This window comes from Procambarus clarkii, chromosome 45 (genome assembly GCF_040958095.1).
Source record: "Procambarus clarkii isolate CNS0578487 chromosome 45, FALCON_Pclarkii_2.0, whole genome shotgun sequence".
NCBI lineage: Eukaryota > Metazoa > Arthropoda > Malacostraca > Decapoda > Cambaridae > Procambarus > Procambarus clarkii.
The window spans coordinates 16,252,618-16,280,572 of NC_091194.1; the positions used below are offsets into that span (position 1 = coordinate 16,252,618).

The 27,955-nt window shown below is 44.9% G+C and overlaps 1 protein-coding gene and 1 long non-coding RNA gene across 2 annotated transcripts in view; one reads left to right on the forward strand and one right to left on the reverse strand.

The window, feature by feature from the left end:
- Positions 1-27,955, reverse strand: part of LOC138350475 (uncharacterized) — a 352,612-nt gene that overhangs the window by 182,365 nt on the left and 142,292 nt on the right. The window lies entirely within an intron of this gene.
- Positions 6,807-27,955, forward strand: part of LOC123769750 (meteorin-like protein) — a 138,677-nt gene continuing 117,528 nt past the window's right edge. Inside the window, exon 1 of the mRNA XM_045760987.2 lies at positions 6,807-8,656. Within this exon, the coding sequence (XP_045616943.2) occupies positions 8,430-8,656 (227 nt within the window). The 5' untranslated portion in view covers positions 6,807-8,429. The remainder of the gene's footprint in view (positions 8,657-27,955) is intronic.

The following is a 27,955-nucleotide window of genomic DNA, read 5'->3' on the forward strand; positions in this document are numbered from 1 at the left end:
ACGCTGAGGTAAGCTAGACACTGTAAACGCTGAGGTAAGCTAGACACTGTAAACACTGAGGTAAGCTGGACACTGTAAACGCTGAGGTAAGCTAGACACTGTAAACACTGAGGTAAGCTAGACACTGTAAACGCTGAGGTAAGCTAGACACTGTAAACACTGAGGTAAGCTAGACACTGTAAACACTGAGGTAAGCTAGACACTGTAAACACTGAGGTAAGCTGGACACTGTAAACACTGAGGTAAGCTGGACACTGTAAACACTGAGGTAAGCTAGACACTGTAAACACTGAGGTAAGCTGGACACTGTAAACACTGAGGTAAGCTAGACACTGTAAACACTGAGATAAGCTGGACACTGTAAACACTGAGGTAAGCTAGACACTGTAAACACTGAGGTAAGCTGGACACTGTAAACACTGAGGTAAGCTGGACACTGTAAACACTGAGGTAAGCTAAACACTGTAAACCCTGAGGTAAGCTAGACACTGTAAACACTGAGGTAAGCTAGACACTGTAAACACTGAGATAAGCTAGACACTGTAAACACTGAGGTAAGCTAGACACTGTAAACACTGAGGTAAGCTAGACACTGTAAACACTGAGGTAAGCTAGACACTGTAAACACTGAGATAAGCTAGACACTGTAAACACTGAGATAAGCTCTCAGATTTACATCACAAAGTAACAACTGAACACATCGATATTGTATGTCTCCAGGAGTGCAGAGTTCCCGCAAGATCCTCACCCCCGAAATTGCCCTCATTTGTTTCTTACAACCTCAGATCCAGTAACTCTTGCCTTCTATACATCAAACAATCCCTACCCCATCAACTTCTGCTAGAAAAACAAACTGCCGGTCAACAGTATCATGGAGTGAGGATCTATGTGGGCAACTCTGTCCCCAATGTATTTAATCTATATGCTCCAGCAGGAAAGTTAAATTATATTAATCTTCCGGCCTGCGCTCAAGCAGAGCCAACCATCATTCTTGGTGACTACAATGCTAGACACAAAGACATTGGTGGCTCTCGCTTCAGTAACGGTAACGGGAATCAACTGCTGTCGCTACTAAATAGTCACCAAGATGTGCAGATTGTGGGCGACCTTGAACCCACGCATATTTGTGGAGGCATTCTAGACCTCTGTGTTGGTTCCAACGTCTCTCACGTCTGGTGCACATCATCTATTGTAACAGATTTGTTGTCAGATCATCACCCTAGATTGATTACTCTATGTATAGGAAATACCATCCTGCCCGGTGGGACTTTCAAACGCAAACGGCTCGGTGTTCTTCCAACTCGACGTGAAGACTTTGTTGCTCATGTGTCAGAGTGGTACAGCACTTATGATCCCTCCACAGTCCAGACATTTAACGACGGTCTAGTGCAGAGCATTCAGATGTTTGTTGACCCTTTAGGTCGGCCCCCTGCACCATCCAGTAGCCGGAACGATATGAAAGGTAATAAACGCCATGCCTATTACAATGACCCCAAACTGCGTACTTTGAAACGCACTGCCAGACGAGTTGGGCTTGCATATAGGGAAACACGTACGCCAGCAATGCTCAAGCTCTTTCAGAAAGCCCTAGCCAAGGCAAGGGAGCGCATGACAGAGCTCAGGCAAGATAACTGGAAAACTTTTGTTAACAGTCTCAACTCTCACACCCCCCTCAGCCAGGCATAGAAGGATATTAACAGAATTAAAGGCGATAAGATCGGCCAAGTGTCACACCCTCACCCTCTACACAGAGCAAACGAGTTAGTCGATGCTTGGGCAACCACCTCTAGCTTCAATAATCTTCCCCCAGACGCACAGTTCAGATTAAATGCTGGTTACGGAGATCGAGAAAGGCTCGTTGACTTCATGCTCCACAAGGAAGATGAATGCAACGTGCCATTTACTGAGTTTGAATTACTCACGGCCCTAAACAAAACTTATGACATATTGCGTCTGCTCCCTTTAGTACCAGGGAATCCCCTGCTTGAGCTGTATAATATGAGCTATGTTACTGGGGAGCTTCCTATCTCTTGGACCAACAGTATAATCATTCCAATTCCCAAGCCAAATCAAGAGAATGCTTTCCGTCCAATTTCCCTTACCAGCTGCATTTGCAAAACATTCAAGAGAATGGTCCTAAACCGTCTCCTCCATAGAATAAGAACCATGCTATCCCCCCAGATATATGGCTTCATGCATGGAAGGAGTGTGCATCATTGCATCACCACCTTTCTTACCCTGCACACTGAAAAGTCATATACCACCTTCCTAGATCTCAAGTCTGTCTTTGATAATGCAAATAGACATGTTATCTTGAGTGAGCTTGCAAGAATGAATATTGGTGGTCGGTTTCTTTCTTGGATCAGGGGTTACTTATCCAACAGGAAGTCATCTGTATTTTTCCAGGGGCATAGGAGTGTAACAAGAGACTTTGAACTAGGTACCCCGCAGGGTGGTGTCCTCAGTCCTATATTATTTAATATCTTAATAAACATGCTGTTAAACTCTGTACCGAGCAAACCCAACGTCCACATCATTAGCCATGATGATGATATAATGATACACACCACTGGGTATGCTAACACGCAGAACACTCTTAACTCTGTATTAGACTCATGTCAGGACCTGGGTTTAATTATCTCAGCAGAGAAAACAAAGATACTAAATCGGCGCCCACCCAGGCAGGGAGGAGCTGTTCGCAAGATGCAACAGTCTGATGGCTCCCAGCTTGACTATGTAAACAGATTCAAATACCTTAGCCTTGAGGTGCCACTGTATGGTCCTGTTGTATTCAGACTTTGTCGTCAGTATAAAGAGAGGCTCCGAGCTCTCAAGGCTGTTGCAGGTTATCACTCAGGCTATGGTGCCAATGTCAGAATTGTCAAAATGATGTACCTTGCATACATCAGATCTTTAGTGGATTATGCTGCACCTCTGCTTGTTTTGATGCCTGAAAGAAAGCTTGGAGGGCTTGAAAAATTGCAGAACGAAGCCTTGAGGATAATCCTTGGGTGCCCTCGTACCACAAAGATACTTAATATGAGAAAGGAACTTAATATTCCGAGCATTGTTGATCGTGTTACTGAAATTAACTGTCAAATTAGTATAAAAATGCTTAGGCTAACTCAACCTAACCCATGCACAGAAGCCCTCCAGAATTTCTTTATTGAAGATTAACATTGTTCCAAATAGATAACTAAAACTGGAACTCGACTCAGAATGTATCAGGTTCATGATTTGTACCAAGAGAAACAACAACGGCACTTTCCTGCACCGTGGGAGGTTACACCCTTTCCAGTTTTAATCCCTCCCTTTCCACCCAAGAAGCAAATTAGAGATCGGCCCAAGCTTCGTCTTGAGGCAAAGCTCAACGCCTTAAGCCATATTGATGCTCTGTCCACAGCATTCTCTCTCTCAAATCATATACACTGATGGTTCCCTACACCGCACCACGGGTGCAGCTGGAAGTGCAGTTGTCCTGACAATGGGCGATGGCTTGTACTTTGAGTGGAGAGTCCGTATAAACAACTGGGCCTCTACCCTTCAGACTGAACTATTTGCCTTGCTCCTTGCACTGAAATGTGTACAAGTCTCCAAACTGGATACATTAATTGTAAGTGACTCCTTATCATCCTTAAATGCTCTCAACCCTAAGACATAACTGTAACATGCTCGTGTCAGAAGCCAGACACAAATACAATAAAATTATTAAGGATGGTAACAGAGTCCATTTCATGTGGTCTCCATCTCATGTTGGCCTCCGAATGCATGATAGAGCTGATAAGTTTGCCAAAGAATCTGCCTTTAAAGGAGCCGTTGAGTGTAACCTTGGATTGTCAAAGAGCAATCTGAGAGCAGCAGTACACCGAGAACTTCAACAAGATCTTGTAGATCTGAGGCAAAGTGAAATTGACACCAGTAATTCCATCTATCATCATGCTATCATGCAAGAGGAGCCACACATCTATGGTTCATCCAATAAAATCAGCAGGCCTCTAGATGTTACTACTGCTCGGCTTAGACTCGGTTATTTGGTCAGTTATTCTTCTACTTAAAGAGATTTTTCGTTTAATCAATTTATCATATACATAACATTATATATATACATATATATATATATACATTATATATACATTATATATATATATATATATATATATATATATATATATATATATATATATATATATATATATATATATACACACACACACACACACACACACACGAAGGATAGTCAGACTCATACACAGATGCTGTAATGATGGATGTGATGGTTCCGGGGACCAATGTCTACACGGCCCAGTCTCTAATTTGGCCACTTAGTTGGTCATCTGGTCAACCAAGACTGGTCTTGCCAGGCGCCACTGCTCGCAGTCTAACGTCTGAATCACAGCTCTGTTGATCAGTTATACTTAGGTGTTTATCAAGTTCTCTTTTGAACACAACTTCATATTTTTCTGTTATCATTTATTTGGTTACCTTGTTTCTTGTAAACATATGTAAACATATGTTGCTGAATATGACCGAAAGGGTAAGATTAATAATTCTAACACGAATCTTCTCAATAGTTCTTACGTTTTTCTTCACTGTCGAGGGTAATTGAAAAATTAACTCTCCAAAATTTATTTTTTACATTTTTATTTTTGGTCTGACGCCTAGAAGCGTTTCGTAAGGCTCCTTATATTTTTAAAGGCTTGGTTTCCTGAAAGGGAAGGTACTCCATTGGATAAAGGAGTACCTAAGCAACAGGAGACAACGAGTCAATGTGAGGAGTGAGGTCTCAGATTGGCGAGATGTTACAAATGCAGTCCCGCAGGGGTCAGTCCTTGGACCTATACTGTTTCTGATATATGTAAATGATCTCCCAGAGGGTATAGACTCGTTTCTCTCAATGTTCGCTGATGATGCAAAAATTATGAGACGGATTGAAACAGAGGATGATAGTAGGAGGCTACAAGATGACCTAGACAGACTAAGTGAATGGTCCAACAAATGGCTATTGAAGTTCAACCCGAGTAAATGCAAAGTAATGAAACTAGGCGGTGGAAACAGGAGGCCAGACAGGATACAGAATAGGAGATGAAGTACGTAATGAAACGGACAGAGAGAAAGATCTAGGAGTTGATATCACACCAAACCTGTCTCCTGAAGCCCACATAAAGAGAATAACGTCTGCGGCATATGCGAGGCTGGCTAACATCAGAACAGCCTTCAGGAACCTGTGTAAGGAATCATTCAGAATCTTGTATACCACATATGTAAGACCAATCCGGATTATGCGGCCCCAGCATGGAGCCCATACCTTGTCAAGCACAAGACGAAGCTGGAAAAAGTCCAAAGGTATGCCACTAGACTAGCCCCAGAACTAAGAGGCATGAGTTAGGAGACAAGGCTGCGGGAAATGCACCTTACGACACTGGAAGACAGAAGAGTCAGGGGAGACATGATCACAACCTATAAAATCCTCAGGGGAATCGACCGGGTAGAGAAGGATAAACTATTCAACACTGGTGGTACGCGAACAAGGGGACACAAGTGGAAACCGAGTACCCGCATGAGCCACAGGGACGTTAGAAACAACTTTTTCAGTGTCAGAGTAGTTAACAGATGGAATGCATTAGGCAGTGATGTGGTGGAGGCTGACTCCATACACAGTTTCAAATGTAGATATGATAGAGCCCAGTAGGCTCAGGAATCTGTAAACCAGTTGATTGACAGTTGAGAGGCGGGACCAAAGAGCCAGAGCTCAACCCCCGCAAGCACAAATAGGCGAGTACACACACACACACTGGTCTTACAGAGAACCTGGGTGTCAGAGCAGCTAAATAATCAAATGAACCAAGAGACGAAGCAGACATACTTCAACCCAAAAGCTTCAGGAGCCTGTACACCTTCCCAGTGAAAAGTTGAGAGGCGGCCAGCCCAAGATGGGCAGCTCAACACCTGCCATCACAGATAAACAGTTGTTCAATGTCATAGTGAACAAATCGAATGCACTAGGAAGTAATATGGTGGAAGAAGATTTCATCCACAATTTCAAATGTAGATAATAGAGCCCAATAGGCTCAAAGAATTGTCCAGCAGTTGACTGAAAACTGAGAGGCAGGAGCAAAAACCCGACGCACAACCTCAGCAAGTATAATTGAGTACACTTAGATAAACACACACACACACACACACACACACCACCTCGCAGCCGAACACAACCTACCGCTCACGTGTCTCCGTTCCTGTGTGATATCTTTCAAGTGTAAGATAGCGAGGCACTAGTGTACAGACTGATGTTCCTCCCTACACTGTGTGAGGCAGTGCACGCTCACATCCACGTCCACAGTGTTCCTCCCTACACTGTGTGAGGCAGTGCACGCTCACATCCACGTCCACAGTGTTCCTCCCTACACTGTGTGAGGCAGTGCACGCTCACATCCACGTCCAGTGTTCCTCCCTACACTGTGTGAGGCAGTGCACGCTCACATCCACGTCCAGTGTTCCTCCCTACACTGTGTGAGGCAGTGCACGCTCACATCCACGTCCACAGTGTTCCTCCCTACACTGTGTGAGGCAGTGCACGCTTACATCCACGTCCAGTGTTCCTCCCTACACTGTGTGAGGCAGTGCACGCTCACATCCACGTCCAGTGTTCCTCCCTACACTGTGTGAGGCAGTGCACGCTCACATCCACGTCCACAGTGTTCCAATCTTCCTTACACTACCTTTCTACACTATATAATAATAATAATAATAATAATAATAATAATAATAATTAAAATAAAATAAATAATAAAGCCTATTATAATGACATTAATAATGTAATTACAATCAGTTATTATTATTAATGCTAACAATACTAAAGTAATAATGCATGATATGAACATGCTACCCACCTAACCAACCGAGGCCGATGCATAGAAAACGTCAATATTGCAGCGCTTTAATTTGTAATAATACGTCACCTTGTAGACGGATTTGTCGAATCCGTAACAAACGCGACTTATCAAGTGGGAGGACAGACAGACACTCCATCTTCCACCTGTTACATCCAATACATGGAAAAATATTATTCTAGGTCTATTTTTCAATTTAGTAATATTTAATGAGTGTAAAATCTGCTGATTCAACATTGCTATCAATGAAGCTGTGTTGAAAGCTGCCTTGCGGCTTGCAACAAAGGGACGGTAATGAAAAGAAATAATAATTTATTCTGGTCATGGGACACACGACAACAGTTTGGGCCGACGCGCGCCGCCCGCCCTCCCTCCACCCACAGCTGCCAGCCGTACGATCAGCCTCACCATCACACGGAAAGTGGAACATGAGCACTATACCATCACCAAATACATCGTGCAACTTTATAATGATGTTATTATGCACTATTAGATTAGTAGGTGTGGCAGAAATATTTTTCAATGGGTGAAATGTAGCGTAGTTATTGTGACACAGTTAACTTAGCCTTTGTGTGAGGATAGCTTTAACTGGAGACCAGGAGTTAATGGCGAAAACGTGTTCATGTCTGACATGACCATAGATTTCGTATAAGGTCCGCCAAGACGTGTGTTGAGCAGTTCTCTGAACGAGAAGGATTCAGCTCATAAACCACCCAACGTCTCCACACTTGCTGCCTTCAACTCTTACAAATCATTTTCCCTGCGCCGTTATTCATTGCATTAAGATTTCCCCAATCATCGAGAAATCATCGCCGCTACTTATACCACACAAGCGCTGCACACAGCACGGAACTATTATAAACACCACCATTCGAAAAGGTTGACGTAAAATGCTGACATGGGTGCCGCGAGGTCGCCCCAGGCAAGTCCATGTTTCCCAACACAGCTTAACTGAAGGCATGTCCTTCTACGGCAAACTATTTTGCGAAAAAGGGACATTAGCACCTCTTGACACAGCTCTATAACCCCAAATGTAGGCAAGAGTAACTACTTAAGAGCGCATATATCTGTCTTAATATAAATAGAAAAAAGGGCAGTTGATGCCCGAGCGGGCAGGCAGCGTCTGGGATCCTCCGGAGCGCTTGGGACCAACCCACTGACGGACATCCACTTGTTAGTTGGTCTCTGGCGGTGGGCGAGGGGAGTCGCGTCGCTCTGGCCTACCGGGATACCTGTTGCTTTCTGCAGCCAAATCAGATACCATTCGAGGATTTACGGGTACTTTGAGCGGTCATGATGGTGTCGTGAAGCGAGTGTGTGACCGTAGTTCCTTTATTCCCGAGGGATTACCAATTTACGAAACAAGTGTTTGTGAATAATTTGTGTGCACAGCCTGAAATACCCCCTTAGTCGAGAGGAATCTTCGCCCCCAAAAAGGAGAATGGCATCAATGCCCAGACTTGACCAGACAATGGTTCCTTTCAATGTAACTATACGAGGGGTTTAGGTGCAAGAGACGGGAGAGCCGCTAGGGTGAGAGACATGGCCCTACTGATGGACGATAGGCTCCTCCAGCAGCCTTATGACGGAGGGGCAGGAGGGTCGGGCCCTGTCTGCTGCCTCCAGCATCCCTCCAACATCCGCGGCAGGAAGACGAGCGGGAGATGGAGTCTGTCGCTGGCCAGACTCTGGGTCTGCTGTGTCTGGGTGCTGCTCGCCACCCCCACCAACACCTGCGCTGACTCCAACGGCTGTGATTTTTACGGAAGGTGAGTTTTCGGCCTTTGTTTGCATCTGTGTGTATTTATTCACTATTTGTGCCAGCAGGATCGAGTTGTTAGCTCTTGGAACCCGCCTTTCTAACAGTCGGGTCTGATATGCTGATTCCCGACCTATTTTCCTCTATTATTTCTACTACACACATCTCCAGGAAGCAGCCCGTAGTAGCCGTCGACCTCTCAGGTACCTATTTTTTTCTGATATTTGTGACCAGAGGCAATGAGAGAAATTATGCCCATTTGGTTCTGCTTCGGCCGGTAATCAAACCTTGGCCTCTGGGACTACGACTCCCGACTGCTGTTTGCTCGGGAGTGTGAGAGTGAGTGTGTGTGTGTGTGTGTGTGTGTGTGTGTGTGTGTGTGTGTGAGTGAGTGAGTGAGTGAGTGAGTGAGTGAGTGAGTGAGTGAGTGAGTGAGTGAGTGAGTGAGTGAGTGAGAGTGTGAGTGTGAGTGTGAGTGTGAGTGTGAGTGTGTGTGTGTGTGTGTGTGTGTGTGTGTGTGTGTGTGTGCGCGCGCACGCCAATGAGTGCGAGCGGGTGCGCGTGTACGCCTTTGGTGCGTGAGTGTGTACGCCCTAAGTGCGTGAACATGTACTCCTTTAAGGTATGCGCGCGCTCGCTCCTGTGTACGCCCTTAGCGCGTGAGTGTACGCCCTTAGCGCGTGAGTGTACGCCCTTAGCGCGTGAGTGTACGCCCTTAGCGCGTGAGTGTACGCCCTTAGCGCGTGAGTGTACGCCCTTAGCGCGTGAGTGTACGCCCTTAGCGCGTGAGTGTACGCCCTTAGCGCGTGAGTGTACGCCCTTAGCGCGTGAGTGTGTACTCACCTAGTTGTGCTTGCGGGGGTTGAGCTCTGGCTCTTTGGTTCCGCCTCTGAACCGTCAATCAACTGGTGTACAGGCTCCTGAACCTATTGGGCTGTATCGTATCTACATTTAAAACTGTGTATGGAGTCAGCCTCCACTACATCACTGCCTAATGCATTCCACCTGTTATCTACTCTAACACTGAAAAAGTTCTTTCTAACGTCCCTGTGGCTCATGTGGGTACTCAGTTTCCACCTGTGTCCCCTTGTTCGCGTACCACCAGTGTTGAATAGTTTATCCTTGTCTACCCTGTCAATACCCCTGAGGATTTTGTAGGTAGTGATCATGTCTCGTGTGTGTGGTGGGGGGGGGGGGGGGGGGAGGTGGCGCGCGTACGTGCAAGAATGCGTATGCGTGCGCGGGAGTTTGTGTGTGAGTGCGTGCGTGAGTGTAAGCATCCCAGCCGGGCTGAGATGCTCAAGTGTAAAGTTTGCACCTGGGAGGCCAACTGGAACCTTCACTCACATGTGACTCAAAGCGTGAAATTTAACACTATTTACACTGGTTCCACGCATCACTGGTCTCAAGATCAACCTTAGCAACGTAACGCATCTTATAATATTATATATATATATATATATATATATATATATATATATATATATATATATATATATATATATATACATATACATATATATATATATATATATATATATATATACATATATATATATATATATATATATATACATATATATATATATATATATACATATATATATATATATATATACATATATATATATATATACATATATATATATACATATATATATATATATATATATATATATATATATATATATATATATATATATATATATATATATATATATAAAGGGGGGTGGTAGGAGAGGCGAACACTCTTTCGTATTCCGAGTTAAATGGCAAGTTTTTCCCTGAATGCTCTGTGTTCCCTTCTCTGAGGCTGTGGGTCCCTATAATTGCACCAGTGTATATATATATATATATATATATATATATATATATATATATATATATATATATATATATATATATATATATATATATATATATATGTCGTACCTAGTAGCCAGAACGCACTTCTGAGCCTACTATGCAAGGCCCGATTTGCCTAATAACCCAAGTTTTCATGAATTAATTGGTTTTCGGCTACCTAACCTACCTAACCTAACCTAACTTTTTCGGCTACCTAACCTATAAAGATAGGTTAGGTTAGGTTAGGTAGGGTTGGTTAGGTTCAGTCATATATCTATGTTAATTTTAACTCCAATAAATAAAAATTGACCTCATACATAATGAAATGGGTAGCTTTATTATTTCATAAGAAAAAAATTATAGAAAATATATTAATTCAGGAAAACTTGGCTTATTAGGCAAATCGGGCCTTGCATAGTAGGCCAAGTACGACGTTCTGGCTACTAGGTTGTGTGTATATATATATATATATATATATATATATATATATATATATATATATATATATATATATATATATATATATATATATATATATATATATATATATATATGCGAACAAGCCTGAATGGTCCCCAGGACCATTCTCTGGGAAAAGAGGAGAACATTCTCTTTCTCCCATTAGAAAACTCTGGGGTGTGAGTTTTCAGTTGCATATATATATATATATATATATATATATATATATATATATATATATATATGTCGTACCTAGTAGCCAGAACGCACTTCTCAGCCTACTATGCAAGGCCCGATTTGCCTAATAAGTCAAGTATTCATGAATTAATTGTTTTTCAACTACCTAACCTACCTAACCTAACCTAACCTAACTTTTTCGGCCACCTAACCTAACCTAACCTATAGAGATAGGTTAGGTTAGGTTAGGTAGGGTTGGTTAGGTTCGGTCATATATCTACGTTAATTTTATCTCAAATAAAAACAAATTGACCTCATACATAATGAAATGGGTAGCTTTATCATTTCACAAGACAAAAATTTGAGAAAACATATTAATTCAGGAAAACTTGGCTTATTAGGCAAATCTGGCCATGCATAGTAGGCTGAGAAGTGCGTTCTGGCTACTAGGTACGACATATATATATATATATAAGCGTGTTGATTTTAGGGTCCAAATCTAGGCTGTTATATTTAGGGCCATATTTAGGCCATATTTTTAGGGACAATTCTATGCCTGTTATTGTTAAGGTAATTTTTTCTTTGTGATCCAGAATAAATTGGGTAAAGTGTTTATACAAAATGTAAGCAATAGCAAAAATAAGAAAATCATTTAATTGTGAATAAGAAAATAGGCTCCGTGAATTCATTTTTATGCAACGCTAAATGAATATTTCATTTCTTGCAATAAATGTCTAAGGACGAATACTTCGTCGCTGATTTAATGTATTATATATTTTTGATATTGATATTTTAGATATATTCGGTGGTGGCTTCACTCTAATCACCACCGCCACGATGACTCAACTACTGCAACCATTGGCAGGATTTATCTCTCAGCTGATCTGTCTATCCACCTCTAGTCGCTTCAATCGTATACTAGCCTAGTCAAACACGAACACTAGCCTAATTGGTCTGATATACGTGATATACAGGGCGCTAGGCGCAGCTAGTTAAAATGTGCGGGTTGGAAATAATTATTATTACAAACTCGACAAACCTATCAATATACGGTATATTCACTATGCTAGGCTAGGTTAAGTATTTATTGAGATTGTCCTTTTTGAATACAATGTCCTTCGTTCTGCTTCGGCCGGGAATCAAACCTTGGCCTCTGGGACTACGACTCCCGACTGCTGTCCGCCCGGTAGTTTTGTCTGCGCGTGTGTGTGTGTGTGTGTGTGTGTGTGTGTGTGTGTGTGTGTGTGTGTGTGTGTGTGTGTGTGATATATATATATATATATATGTCGTACCTAGTAGCCAGAACGCACTTCTCAGCCTACTATGCAAGGCCCGATTTGCCTAATAAGCCAAGTTTTCATGAAATAATTGTTTTTTGACTACCTAACCTACCTAACCTAACCTAACTTTTTCGGCTACCTAACCTAACTTAACCTATAAAGATAGGTTAGGTTAGGTTAGGTAGGGTTGGTTAGGTTCGGTCAAATATCTACGTTAATTTTAACTCCAATAAAAAAAAATTGAGCTCATACGTAATGAAATGGGTAGCTTTATCATTTCGTAAGAAAAAAATTAGAGAAAATATATTAATTCAGGAAAACTTGGCTTATTAGGCAAATCGGGCCTTGCATAGTAGGCTGAGAAGTGCGTTCTGGCTAATAGGTACGACATATATATGTATGTATGTGTGTGTGTGTGTGTGTGTGTGTGTGTGTGTGTGTGTGTGTGTGTGTGTGTGTGTGTGTGTGTGTGTGCGACGTCACGGACGTATTATGAGTGCATCTGGCGAGACATTTGAATACACTGGTGCTTGGCCTTAGGAACAAATGCCATCTGGAGGAAGCAGAGGATCGTCTGGGGCGGTGAGAGCTCTCCTGACTTCAAAGGAAACTTAGTAGCATAGAGCTGCCGCAGGACCATAAAAGCGTTGCTCCTGTAAACATAGTAATAAAAACGACCATATTGGTCAGAACTTGGTCTCTCAGGCGCCGATAAGACCTCCCTGTGACCCAAACTAAGGTCCGCGAAGGTCTGCCACCAATAGCTGCTGTGTTGTGTAGTTAAGGATTGCTGCTTGTGTCTGCATGATCCTGCTGTTAGCGCTGGGACTTGGCGCCTGACAGCTGGCTGGACACGGCTCAGATTCGTAGTCCTGAAGTTCCGGGTTCGATCCCTGGTGGAGGCAGAGACAAATGGGCAAAATTTGTCTTTCACCCTGATGCCCCTGTTACCTAGTAGTAAATAGGTACCTGGGAGTTAAGACAGCTGCTACGGGCTGCTTCCTAGAGTGTGTGTAACGAAAAGGAGGCCTAGTCGAGGACCGGGCCGCGGGGACGCTAAGCCCCGAAATCATCTCAAGATAACCGCCTTTGTAACTGTCGGTTGTCTAATGTACTAACTCCCGACCCATTTTCCTCTATCATATCTACTTTATATATTTCTCTAACACACACACATCTCTAGGACGCAGCCCGTAGCAGCTGTCTTAACTACCAAGTACCCGTTTCATGCTAGGAGAACAGGTGCATCAGGTGAAACAAAGTGCCCATTTGTTTCTGCCTCGACCGGGAATCAAACCCAGACCCTTTGGACTACGACTAGGGAACACTCCGCTCGGCTGTGAGGACCTGTCAGCCTTTGTGTGTATTTACTAATTGTGACTCCAGAATCGAGCTAATTAGCTCTCGGATCCCCGCCTTTCTAGCTATTATTTTTTTCATGTATTATGTCTACTACATATCTCTATAACATAGCCTCTCGCACGCACGCACGCACGCGCACACATCCTCGGGAAGCAGCCCGTAGTAGCTGTGACTCCCAAATACCTATTTACTGCTAGGTGAACATGCGCATCAGGGGTGAAAGAAACTTTGCCCATTTGTTTCCGCCTCCGCCGGGAATGGAACCCGGGCCATTAGGACTACGACCCCCGAGCGCTGTCCACTTAGCCGCGAGCCCCCCCCCCCCTGCATGTTTATTCATTTAGTTGTTCTTGCGGGGGTTGAGCTCTGACTCTTTGGTCCCGCTTCTCAACTGTCAATCAACTGCGTACTCACCTTGTTGTGCTTGCGCGGGTTGAGCTTTGGCTCTCTGGTCCCGCCTCTCAATTGTCAATCAAGTGATGCATGTGTGAGGAAGGGGGGGGGGGGTTAAAGGAGCTAGCGGAAACGTAGATTTATATTAAACTTTATTGCTTATGAATAAAAAAAATCCTCTAATCCGACGAAATTAGCATGCATTGTCATGGACATCTTTATATAGCACTATCATCACAAAGTGCATCACATAAAATATAGTTAGATATATTTACGTTTACTATAATTACAGATCCGCCAAAACAAACTATTTTGGCGTATTGTTAGTTAGGTTTGCTAACAATACGCCAAAATAGTTTGTTTTCAACATAGCAGGACTAGGTCTCCATGACGCTAAAAACAGAGGAGGATCTAAGGCTTGAGAAGAGTTGGTATCCCACTACGTCATCACTAGTAAAGACAAACCCAACCCAATAATCTAAGGAAAATAAAGATAAAACGTTGTTATATGATGAGCACGAGGTGTGTGACGTCATAATGCCGGTACAGGTTTTAGGTCCTAATGAAAATGGAGAATGTTAGCCCTTCATGTTAGCCCTGCCTTCTTTGGGTTAGGCTACACCCTTGAACTCCACTGTTTAGCTTTGGTCGCGTGGGCCTTGGCTTGTGTGGCGGGTCACCTTACACCAGCGTTGGGGGTCACTTAGGGTCGGGTTCCGGGTCATCAGTGGAGGACAGGCCGTTAACACAAGTGGCGGGGGTGACCAGGTGGCATCCCTGCAACCCAAACACAATGTGCAACGCGATTTTTAAGTGGTCAACGTCAAATTTTCGTCAACTTTGACCATTACGAAACGTCAAATTTTAAGTGGTCTTTCCCAACCAAAACCGCGAAAACCTAAGCAAGACGCCTTACCTGTCGAGGCTGATGCTCATTAGTCCGAGAAGAGTATTGTTGTGTACCAATACTGGTACACAACAATTGTGTACCAATTGTGTACAATAATACTGTTGTGTATTGTTGTGTACTAAGTGTGAGGACAGATGTGTATGGGTTATACAGGCAAAATATTCCACAGTAACGTCTAGTCAACAATGAATCATGTTGAGTGTCACATCGACGTCTTAGCGTTGATTCATTCTTACATCAACGTCATCAATGTTGATTCACTGTTACATGAACGTGTTTTCCTCAGCTGTGCCTGGGAGTGAGGCTCCTCATGGTGGGATGGTAAGTGTGTGTGGGTGAGCAGAGTAGGCGGGAGTGTAGTGGTGGTGGTGGAGACAGGAGAGGTGTGGTTGTGGTGCACTTGTGTGGTGCCGGGAGGCAGGCGGGCAAGGAGAGTGAAGTCTCTCCATTGGTTGTGCTTGCGGGGATTGAGCTCTTCTCTTTCGGCCCGTCTCTCAATTGTCAATTAATCAACTGATACTAACTACTAATTTTTTCGCACACACACACACACAGGAAGCAGCAAGAATGCCTCTAACTCCCACGTACCTATTTACTTCTAGGTAACAGGGGCATCAGGGTGGAAAAAAAACTGCCCATCTGTTTCTGCCGGCGTTAGGAATTGAACCCGGACCCTAGGATTACACGTCCAGAGCGCTGTCCATTCAGCTACAGGCCCCTTGAGAGAAGGGGGGAGGGAGAGGGAGAGGGGAGGGAGAGGGAGAGGGGGGGGTAGAGGGAGAGGGGGGGGAGAGAGAGAGAGAGGGGGGGGGGGAGAGAGAGAGAGGGGGGGGAGAGAGAGAGAGAGGGGGGGGAGAGAGAGAGAGAGGGGGGGAGAGAGAGAGGGGGGGGAGAGAGAGAGAGAGGAGAGAAGAGAGAGAGGAGAGAGGAGAGAGAGAGAGAGAGAGAGAGAGAGAGAGAGAGAGGAGAGAGGAGAGAGAGAGAGAGAGAGAGAGAGAGAGAGAGAGAGAGAGAGAGAGAGAGAGGAGAGAGGAGAGAGGAGAGAGAGAGAGAGAGAGAGAGAGAGAGAGAGAGAGAGAGAGAGAGAGAGAGAGAGAATATGGGGTGTGGCAGTAACGTCTTGTACACAAGGCAACATTGGTACAATCGAGAGAGAGAGAGAGAGAGTAGGTGATGCCAGCAAGTGGCAATAATGCCTCGTATTTCAGAAGAGATTGATGCAATCTAGCCTCTATTGGATCTACTTTAGAGAGACCAAGGGACATTTCCCTCTAGCTAACCATTACCATTATATCTAGTCATTTTCTTATGTAAAGCAAATTTTAAAGCACTTAAAATACGTAGCTGCTGGTGTCTTCAATAATTTTTTCTTCAATTCTGTATTTTCGTTTTTACTAATCGATATTAGTAAAATTTTCTACAAAAATTAGTACTATTTTCAATCGATAGTCTTATAGGCCTCTCTCTCTTGTAGCCTAACAAAACAAATTCTTGATTTTGGTTGAGAACAATGGAGTGCGGTTACTTTTATACAGGAAATGAAAATTATGCATCTTGCTCAGCTTTAAGTGCATTAAAGCGGAGATAAGACCTTCGTATGTTACAAAGATGAAGTTGGTACACTGGATACAAGTTAATTTCTTATCAAAATACCCGGTAACGACTTCTCAATGTTAGTTTTTTTCTAGAAAGTAATAGAATGCTTTCGTTTTCAGCATCAATCAAAGTTTGTGACTTGCTAGTTCGTTCATTATCACTAGCCTACCTCACGGCTAGCTAGATCGTTCACCAATAGCTATAGTGACGACCCAAGCCTCCCAACAGCCTAGCACTGAAAACAAAACGTCGGCATAATTACGCTTCTAGCTTGACTAGGACAATCAAGTCGTATTTATCTTATTGCAGTCAATTGGGCGCCCAACCGCAGTTCTGAAGCGGTCGTCATCACATTAAAAAGAACCGCTCGTTTAGTAATTCCAAGTGGAGATCGGTAGGGCAGTGTGGACCCTGAGGCAGGGTGGCACAAGGGCCATATCTGCTCCCCACCGTCCGCCTGGTACGTAAACCTGTTATTGTCGATTGTTCACATCGTTTGCTCCTTGCAACTAGTTCCTTGTTGCTATGGTTCGCTATAGACGAGCAGCTGGTTGTGTAAGACGCTTGGGGCCACTTGGGCAAGTCTCTGGTCCAGTTCTTCTGTTGGCTGGTTTGGAGGAGAGGAGATGATGATGATTGTGTGTAAGGATGTGTTTCTCTCGCGTTCATTGGGGATTCTCCTTAGAGATCTATCTATCTCTCTCTCTCTCTCTCTCTCTCTCTCTCTCTCTCTCTCTCTCTCTCTCTCTCTCTCTCTCTCTCTCTCTCTCTCTCTCCTCTCTCCTCTCTCCTCTCTCCTCTCTCCTCTCTCCTCTCTCCCCTCTCCCCTCTCTCTCCCCCCTCTCTCTCTCTCTCCCCCCCTCTCTCTCTCTCTCCTCTCTCTATCTATCTCTCTCTCTCTCTCTCTCTCTCTCTCTCTCTCTCTCTCTCTCTCTCTCTCTCTCTCTCCTCTCCTCTCTCCTCTCCCCTCTCCCCTCTCTCTCTCTCTCTCTATCTCTCTATCTCTCTATATCTATATCTCTCTCTATATATATCTCTCTCTCTCTCTCTGCATATTTACAATAACTTGCGTATAGAGTTCGGTTCAACCACTTGTTCATGTAACCCGCACAGTTTAGCTTACAGCTACCTGTAAACTAAACTAAATTTAGCTTTAGCCACGTTAGCTACGAAGCTGCATGTTTCACTTCACGTGTTAGCCTTCCGGCTATTTTTACCCTCGTTGTGCCTTGCTGCGTTTGTGGGAAAATGGAGCATATCTCTGGTATATGCAGCACTTGACCGTTGCCCAGGATGCCACCCACAACAGATGACTAACGTCCAGGTTAATAATCGCTGCCAGGGCCCAGGTGTGCTGATGCAACGGCTCTTAAGTCTCGCCCTGCTTGGGAAGGAACAATCAGGGGAAAGCGCCGGGCCATTTACGGCTATATAGCACTGGGAAGGGATATTAGGATAAGTATTAAGGATAGGACGAAGGGAAGGAATGGTACCCAACCACTTGGACGGTCGGGGACTGAACGCCGACCTGCATGAAGCGAGACCGTCGCTCTGTCGTCCTGCCCAAGTAAGTGGTTGGCCTTGGAAATGTGTGTGTACTCACCTAGATGTACTGGCGGGAGTTGAGCTTCGGCTCTTCGGTCCGGCCTCTCAACAGTCAATCAACTGGTGTACAGATTACTAAGCCTATTGGGCTCTTATCATATCTATATTTGAAAGTGTATGAAGTGTGCCCCCACCACATCACTTAATGGATTCCATTAGTAAATACTCTGACACTGAAAATGTTCTTTCTAATGTCTCGGTGGCTCATTTGGGTACTCAGCTTTCATCTGTGTCCCCTTGTTCGCGTACCCTGAGTATTGGTTATATTTGTTATGTGGTAATCATGTCTTCCCGAATTCTTTCGTCTTCCAGCGACGTTAGGTGCAATTCACGCAGCCTTTCCTCGTAACTCATACCTTTTAATTCTAAAACTAGTCTAGTGGCACACCATTCAAGCTTCTCCAAACTTCGTCTTGTCCTTGACAAGGTACGGGCTCCATGCTGAGGCCGCATATTCCAGAATTGATCTTACATATGTGCAATACAAGATTCTAAATGATTCCTTACACAAATTTATAAAGGCAGTTCTGATGTTAGTCAGCCTCGCATTCGCCGCTGATGATATATTTTTAATGTGGGCTTCAGGAGACAGGTTTGGTGTGATATATCAACTTTTAGATCTTTCTCTCTGTCCGTCTCATGGAGAACTTCTCATAGAAGACTTCACCTCCCATTCGGTACCTCGGTGTTTGGTCTCCTGCTCTCTCCACCTAGCTTCATTACTTAACATTTACTTGATTTGAACTTTAGTAGCCATTTGTTGGACCATTCCTTCCGTTTCTCCAGGTCATCTTCTAGCCTCTTGCTGTCGTCCTCGGTCTTTATCCTCCTTCAAAACACACACACACACACACCATTCACACATGTTACACACATGTAAGGAATCGTTCAGGAATCTGTATACCACTTATGTCAGACCAATCCTGGAGTATGCAGCTCCAACTTGGAGTCCATACCTAGTTAAACACAAGACAAAGTTAGAGAAGATTCAGCGGTATGCCACCAGACTCGTCCCGGAACTGAGAGGTATGAGCTATGAGGAAAGATTAAAGGAGCTGAAACTCACGTCCCTGGAAGACAAAAGAGTAAGGGGAGACATGATAACCACTTACAAAATTCTCAGGGGAAATGACAGGGTGGACGAAGACAAACACACTTGCACGGGCGGAGCTGAGTACCCAAATGAGCCACAGACACATTAGAAAGAACTTTTTCAGTGTCAGAGTAGTTAACAAATGGAATGCATTATGAAGTGACGTGGTGGAGACTGACTCCATACACAGTTTCAAGTGTAGATATGATAGAGCCCAATAGGCTCAGGAATCTGTACACCAGTTGATTGACGGTTGAGATGCGGGAGCCAGAACTCAACCCCCGCAAGCACAACTAGGCGAGTACACGTATTAAATAATCCACCCCTATATCTACCCTGTCAATTCCCCTGAGAATTATACATGTGATGTCTTCCCGAGCTCTTGTCTTCCAGCGACGTGAGGTGCAGTTCACGCAGCTTTTCCTCTTAAGCTGTGTGTGTGTGTGTGTCTGTGTGTGTGTGTCTGTGTGTTTACTAGTTGTGTTTTTACGGGGGTTGAGCTTTGCTCTTTCGGCCCGCCTCTCAACTGTCAATCAACTGTTTACTAACTACTTTACTAACTCCTTTTTTTTCACACCACACACACACACCCCAGGAAGCAGCCCGTGACAGCTGACTAACTCCCAGGTACCTATTTACTGCTAGGTAACAGGGGCATTCAGGGTGAAAGAAACTTTGCCCATTTGTTTCTGCCTCGTGCGGGAATCGAACCCGCGCCACATAATTACGAATCCTGCGCGCTATCCACCAGGCTACGAGGCCCCTATCCCTATCCACCAGGCCTATCCCTATCCACCAGGCCCCTATCCACCAGGCACACGAGGTGTGTGTGTGTCTGTGTGTGTGTGTGTGTGTGTGTGTGTGTGGTGTGTGTGTGTGTGTGTGTGTGTGTGTGTGTGTGTGTGTGTGTGTGTGTGTGTGTGTGTGGTGTGTGTGGTGTGTGGTGTGTGGTGTGTGTGTGTGTGTGTGTGTGGTGTGTGGTGTGTGTGTGTGTGGTGTGTGTGTGTGTGTGGTGTGTGGTGTGTGTGTGGTGTGTGTGTGTGTGTGTGTGTGTGTGTGTGTGTGTGTGTGTGTGTGTGTGTGTGTGTGTGTGTGTGTGTGTGTGTGTGTGTGTGTGTGTGTGTGTAAGCTTCATATACGTGCCTTCAATCTTACGCTTTCAGCCAATTCTACCAAATTACCATCATCGTCACCCATACCACTAGGCTAGAAGTCTACACATGTCAACAAATTCAACCAGACAAAATCAATCTACAAACCTACACTCACACCACATCAACCTCCAAACAAACGGCCATCCACCCACAACACATCAAACTCCGAAACCTGTTACACAAGCCTCCGCCAACACCAACCGTATCAAACTGATTGCCACATCAACGTTCTCACATCAATACACATGGACAACCCCCCCCCCCCCACACAAACACTCAATATATCCACCACCAACAACCATCCACCCACACTACTACCCTTCACACCACCACCAACTCCATCCTTACCTGCTCACCGCACATGACCCACACGTCTATAAATCTTAGTTCCCCGTCGCCTCATGTCGTATATCTTAGTGTTGGAGACAAGGACCACAAAGAAGTCAGGTTTCTTACTGCCCTGTCTGGCCGGTGTTCGTGAGACCGGTGGATTGATTGCAATAGGATATCGTAAGGAACCTTAAGTTTAGGAATGATGTAAGAGAGAGAGATAGCGAGATCAACTCCTAGTATAGGCTATCGCTGGGCCATTAAGTGGCTGATCAACACAGTAGCCTAAGCCAGGCATTGAAATCCCCCCAAAAATAGTCAACAAAAGTTGACTATTGCTTGGGTAGTTGGGCATGAGCAGCTGACCAGCCGTGTATAGTGGTCTGAGAGGTGCCAAACCCTGCCAGGGGAGGGTGTCACTAAGGCCGGTAAGTACCACTAATTGGGTAATGGCTCCTGGTTGGCACTTGTCATTTTCGAGTTCTCGACGGTAAGAATGGCACCGTTAACTGCCCCGTTGTCGGGTACAGGGCTACTGTTGGTAGCCTTGTACACTTCGCGAGTGTGTGTTAAGCAGATGTTCTTAGGATGGTGAAGGAGAGATGGTTGACGGGTGTATAGAGAGGCTATCGAGTTGTCGTCCCCCCCCCCCCCTTCTCTATCTTTGCTTTCTCACTGTTTCTCACTTTTTCTGTGTTTATCGTTCGTACACTCACTCTCTCTCTCACTCACTCTCTTTCTCTCTCTTAGGCTCTTTGATTCTCACCGTCATTCATATGCAAAACGCCTTGTTCTGGATTGCCTCTTGTGCCCGGTCATAACCGAATTGCCCTTGTCTGATGAATAGAACCGTAATATATATTATATTAAATTATATATATATATATATATATATATATATATATATATATATATATATATATATATATATATATATATATATATATATATATATATGGGTTCAGTAACAACCTAAAAATTCATTTTTTTAAGCTGCATCATTGATGAAGTTATGGTATCACATATTCATCAACCGTCTATTACTCACAGTTTATTTAACTAAAATCATTGTAACACAAAGAGTTCCAAACCCAACGAGGGAGAGAACATTATTATGAACCCGATGCCCGTCCTGTGGGTTAGTGGCAGGACGGTTTCAGTGATATATTATCAATTTACATTTGTGGTGAGCTTTTAATTTGACACAATTATAATTTACTTGTCCTGCACCCTTCATCAGTGGGCGGCGGTGGAAAGGTTACAATCCCGTGCACACACTACCCACAGTAAGCAAACTTTCGGATATTTGACAAAGATTTCTGGTAAGTTATCTTGGGATGATTTCGGGGCTTTAGTGTCCCCGCGGCCCGGTCCTCGACCAGGCCTCCACCCCCAGGAAGCAGCCCGTGACAGCTGACTAACACCCAGGTACCTATTTTACTGCTAGGTAACAGAGGATAATTTTGTGTGAAATACTCGCACATTTCTTGAATATTAGTTATAAGAGTTGCCGCTAAGCTGTTCAATTTTTTCACATTCCAAGAGTGATGCATAAGGGGCGAATGGTTTTGCTGACAGCTTACATCAGCAAGTGATGTAAACTATATGTGTACATACCCTTTCTCACCCACATCCACGTCTCCATCCACACATTAGAACCGTACCTTAACCCACTGCAAGTACAACTAGGTGTTACAACCACCCCTCTCCACCGTCGCCCTCCGTGTTAATCTAGCCTACCTTACCCCCTAGCCTACTTTACCCCCTAGCCCCTACTTTACCCCAAGCCTACCTTACCCCTAGCCTACTTTACCCCTAGTCTACCTTACCCCTAGTCTACCTTACTCCCTAGCCCCTACCTTACCCCTAGCCTACCTTACCCCCTAGCCCCTACCTTACCCCCTAGCCCCTACCTTACCCCTAGCCTACCTTACCCCTAGCCTACCTTACCCCCTAGCCTACCTTACCCCTAGGCTACCTTACCCCTAGGCTACCTTACCCCTAGCCTACCTTACCCCTAGGCTACCTTACCCCTAGCCTACCTTACCCCTAGCCTACCTTACCCCTAGGCTAGCGTGGTGTCTCGAGGATGGAGAGGATAAGGGTCGGGGCCACAGTCCCTGCAGTTGAATTTCCACTTCGTCAATCTCTCGCCTCCAGGGACGGGAAAATTGCCACGCTGCCTTAAAATGGGCAAATTTCTGCCACGATTGGAATAGATTTTCGCTTCGGTAAGAATATAGCACGGCAAAATTGTTTATTGTTGAAACTGAACATCTGTAAGTCTCTGCTTGGTACCTGGTTGATGGGGTTCTGGGAGTTGTTCTACTCCCCCAGCCCGGCCCGAGGCCAGGCTTGACTAGTGAAGCCTGTGACTTCTAACTAGCTTTATCACTTTATTTAAGTTTAGTCTAAAAATGGTTGTCTTTGTTAATCAACTTTACAGTGATGCCATTAACAAGTTTTAATGATTATATATAATCAGCTAGTTAGCCTAGCTATGAGGTCATTTGTAGAATAAAAGACTTGACACTTCCAGGAGAATGTGGGTACTCATTTATTCTCAGAGGCGGTTACCTTGCAATGATTTCGGGGCTCAACGTCCTTGCGGCCCGGTCCCCAACCCGGGCTTTTCAATCAATGAGGCCGAGGCAATGACACGACACGTCAAAATTATGACCAAACCACACGTAAGAAAAGGAAGAAACGACGCCGTTTTGGTCCGCCCTGGACCATTATCAAGTCGTGTAAATTATCATAAATATATAAGAGCATTTTTATTTTATTGAAAGGTAACCTGGAGGATTTGTTCAAATATTACAAATTGGGCGAGACTTTGACTCATCTAGCGGCCAATAAACATTCAAATTTAAGCCTGGCATTCAAATTTCGGCTCTTCTTTCCAACACAAAGTTCAACCGGAGGGGATAGAACTGTGTGGTCCACCGGCAGTAAAGGTCTATTATTCCTACCTAACTTAAGAGGTTGGAGCACTGTTAGGCTAGTTTCTCTCCTATCCTTCGGCCAGAAGAGGCACATTACCAAGCCGCACTCAACTGTCCTCCAGATACTTGGAACACGCAATCACCCCATCACACAGAGATAATGTTAATAATATAAAAGGTCACCATAGTCTTGAGGTTATCTTGAGTCTGTCGTCCGTCAGTGTCCATCTTGATCCATCCTCTCTAACCCATACATTTATCGGGCCCAGTCTAAGGCCACCTAAGCATTTACCTGAATGATGATAGTCGGCGACGTATACCACTCTTCTACCACTATTAACAAACCAGCACTTCCCATATCCTTCCTAAATCTGAACTTCTCCAGCTTACTGGCGACTGGCCGAAACTCGCAACCCCGGAGGTACATAATTACAGTTCCATTCATCTCCAGCGGCCCACTTTGTGAGATTACATGTGGCCGCCAGCAGCAGGGTAGAGGACCCAGGTACCAAAACGAGGGACCTCTGCCAGGGGCATTCGTCTTAACCGAAACACTGACGAAGAATCTGTGCAAGAAGCAGGACAAAAAGGCTGTTCCGCTGGTGGCATATGCCCTCGAGTCTCGAACACCTGCTGATTGGCAGGTACAGTACCAGGGCTTGACTAGTGCCCCCTTCCTCTAGCCAGTCTGAGCTATACATGTTATCATACCTCTTGTGACTTGCCTTATTCGCGTGGGTAAGGTGGATGTTATGGTTGGCGGTACTGAGGGGAAAGGTGAATGAATTTAGGAAACTGCTAGATGGAAATTACCTTTCTATTGGGATAACTTGTCAGTGGGTAGGTCACTGTTCGTCCTGGCTGCCGCTGCCCACTCTTTCTTCTTGTTTCAGATTAAGCTATTCAGGACGAAGTGTCCATGTAGCACGGGCTATGGTGAGCCCGTAACGCTGCCCACTGCTGTCTCGTTTCCTTTCTGCTTCTAGCTTGCCTGGAGCACTACCATAATGCTTCCTCACTAATTCTGCTGCTACTACTTGGGACACCTAACATATGGTTTACCTGTAGTCACTTTCGAGAGTTTTTCTACAATGCGGTGGTTAGGCTTTTCTACTGATAACTTGGTCAAGAACGTTGTTGTTACTCCACATATACATGATAATCTATTTGATCACCATTTCCTGCAGGAACTTGTCCAGTTGCTTCCTTCAAATGTAACTTTTTGTTCTGGAATATTCCTAACATAGGCCTAACATAGCCTGGGGGGGGGGGCCTTCACTAAGTAGGATATAATCCTCCACTGTCACCTTCCCCAAGAGGTCTGACTCTCCAACCTTTTACTGGCACCATACAACTATTTACTGTCAGTACTTATGCGTCTATGCGTGCCGGAGATATGCGTCACGCATAGACGAGATAAAGCACCTAAATTATTGGGATCGTCTCAAAGCTCTCCAAAACTACTCACTAGAAAGGAAACGAGAGAGATACCAAATAATATACACATGGAAAATACTAGAGAGCCAGGTCCCAAATCTACACAGTAAAATAACAACATACTGGAGTGAACTATATGGAAGAAAATGCAGAATAGAACCAGTGAAGAGCAGAGGTGCCATAGGCACAGAGAACACTGTATAAACATCAGAGGTCCGCAGTTGTTCAACATCCTCCCAGCGAGCATAAGAAATATTGCCGCAACAACCGTGAACATTTTCAAAAGATCTAAAAGTGCCGGACCAAGCTCTCACAAGCCTGGCCTCGGGCCGGGCTTTGGGAGTAGAAGATTTCTCAGAACCCCATCAAGCAGATATCAACCAGGTACCTACCAATACTAGCTACCAATATTCCTGTCATCCAGGTTACCACCATCCCTCTCAATTCCTACCAAGTCTAGCTACCTCCCCCGCTATCTTGACACCCTTTCTACCAGCTTCCAATACTACACCTACCAGCACTTCTCCCCCCTTCCCCTCCCCTATTACAGCCCTTGTCCCTATTACCACTATAATACCTTCCAGCCACCACCACCATTACAATTCCGTCACAAAGCCCTATTCTCCCCATTGTCACCACGCCTACCACCGTCACCAATACCATCACTAACACCACCACCATCACCACTATCTCTCGTACTACCATAACCGCTAATACCACCACAACCACCATCTCGTATCACTATCCCTGCTTTCATAATCTCTATAAAGTACACATTCCTTATCATTATAACTATCACCCCCACCAGATTGATGATTGATAAAGATTAAGCCACCCAAAATGTGGCACGGGCATGAATAGCCCGTAAACCCCCACCACTCGTACCATAACTCACTACTACCACCACGACTGACTATCACCATCGCTGCCACTGTCCTGCCACCACACTCTCCCATTCTGGGTGCCCTGCGTCCTCGTCCCCCCTGATCAACAAAGGTCGTGGCTGCACAAGTGTCTGACATACGTGACGCTTCTTCTGTTTTGTTTGTACATAGAAGACTGTGTGATTATCTTGGGATTTTAGGCCTTTTAGACAGGGTTTTAGAACCATTTAGGTTCGGTTATTCAGCGCCTATGTCTTCTTCTAAAGAAACGAATTCAATGTTAATTCTGGATTTCATAAATTATTCTCAACGTTAAAATTACCAGATATAAACACGGATCTTAGCTTTTGAAAAGTAAGTTGCCAACATTCCTTGAGCACTTTTAAAGTGTCCACTTATGAAACCTGTTCAAGTGTGTAGACCTCAACTGTGTAGACCCCAAGTGTGTAGCCCCCAAGTGTGTAGACCCCCAAGTGTGTAGACCCCCAAGTGTGTAGACCCCCAAGTGTGTAGACCCCCAAGTGTGTAGACCCCCAAGTGTGTAGACCCCCAAGTGTGTAGACCCCCAAGTGTGCAGACCCCAAGTGTGCAGACCCCAAGTGTGTAGCCCCCAAGTGTGCAGACTCAACCCGCCCTCCTAACAGAACGTCGTATTTTGACGTGTTCTTTACCAAAGACCAAATATTGTCGTACTAGAAGATGAAAGCAGCTCGCAAAATTGACATACTGTCCCGTTTTGTTTTTTCCTCTGGTAGGTTAGAATAGGGTCACCTTAGTACGACAATTTATTGACGTTGGGGAACCTTAGGAGGTCGGGCTGCTGCTCATCAGCCCCAGCCGGCGTTTAGCGCCCCCTGTAGCCCCCTCTTCCCCCCCTGCCACACCTCACCCAACACCCTAGGCGAGTTTACCTTTTTTCCCTGTAGAGTCCCCCTCCTTTCCTGTAGAGGTTCCCCCTCTCGTGGGGTCCAGCCTGCCTTTCCCCCCTACCGGCTCCCTCTCACCCTTGACCAGTGCAGGTTGGTGAGGTCTCCCTGGCGCCATTAAAAAATAATTACCCTCATATCAAGAGTGTACGGTTTAATGAAGGCATCCCGGGATCTGCACGATCCTCTAATGTTTGTTTGTGCTCGTGTAGTGCGTGTGGCCGTCTCCCCCGTGGGGGTGGTGGTGGGTGGTAGTGGTGGTGGGTGGTAGTGGTAGAGGTAGTGGTGGTGGGTGCTGGTGGTGGGTCGTGGTGGTGGTGGGTCGTGGTGGTGGTGGGTCGTGGTGGTGGTGGGTCGTGGTGGTGGTGGGTCGTGGTGGTGGTGGGTCGTGGTGGTGGTGGGTCGTGGTGGTGGTGGGTGGTGGTGGTGCTGGTGGTGACGGTGGTGGGTGGTGGTGACGGTGGTGGGTGGTGGTGGCGGTCATGGTTATGACCAAGTACAAAGCAAATTAAGAGGAGACGACGCTAGACATTCCGACAAAGGGAGAAGTGTGGGGGTCAAAAGAACATACTGAACCACACACTATAAACACATGACCTGCGCCCTACCAGCACTGACGTCACATATTAACCTTTGAGTGTGTGTCATTACGAGACAAAGCTCAAGTTTTACAGAGGAAAAAAAAGAGACTAACTGAACAACCCAGTTCAACACACATTTATACTAATTAGATCCTGCCTTTCGTAATTAGTATGACACGAAGACAATAAAACCACATTGCAGCCGTTACACGCACGGACACTGCAAAGATTAGCTAATAAATATGACCATGGAAAGATAGCTTATACAGTACTACGGGCTCACCATAGCCCGTGCTACTTGGAACTTTTTGTTCCAATTAGCGAATCTTAAA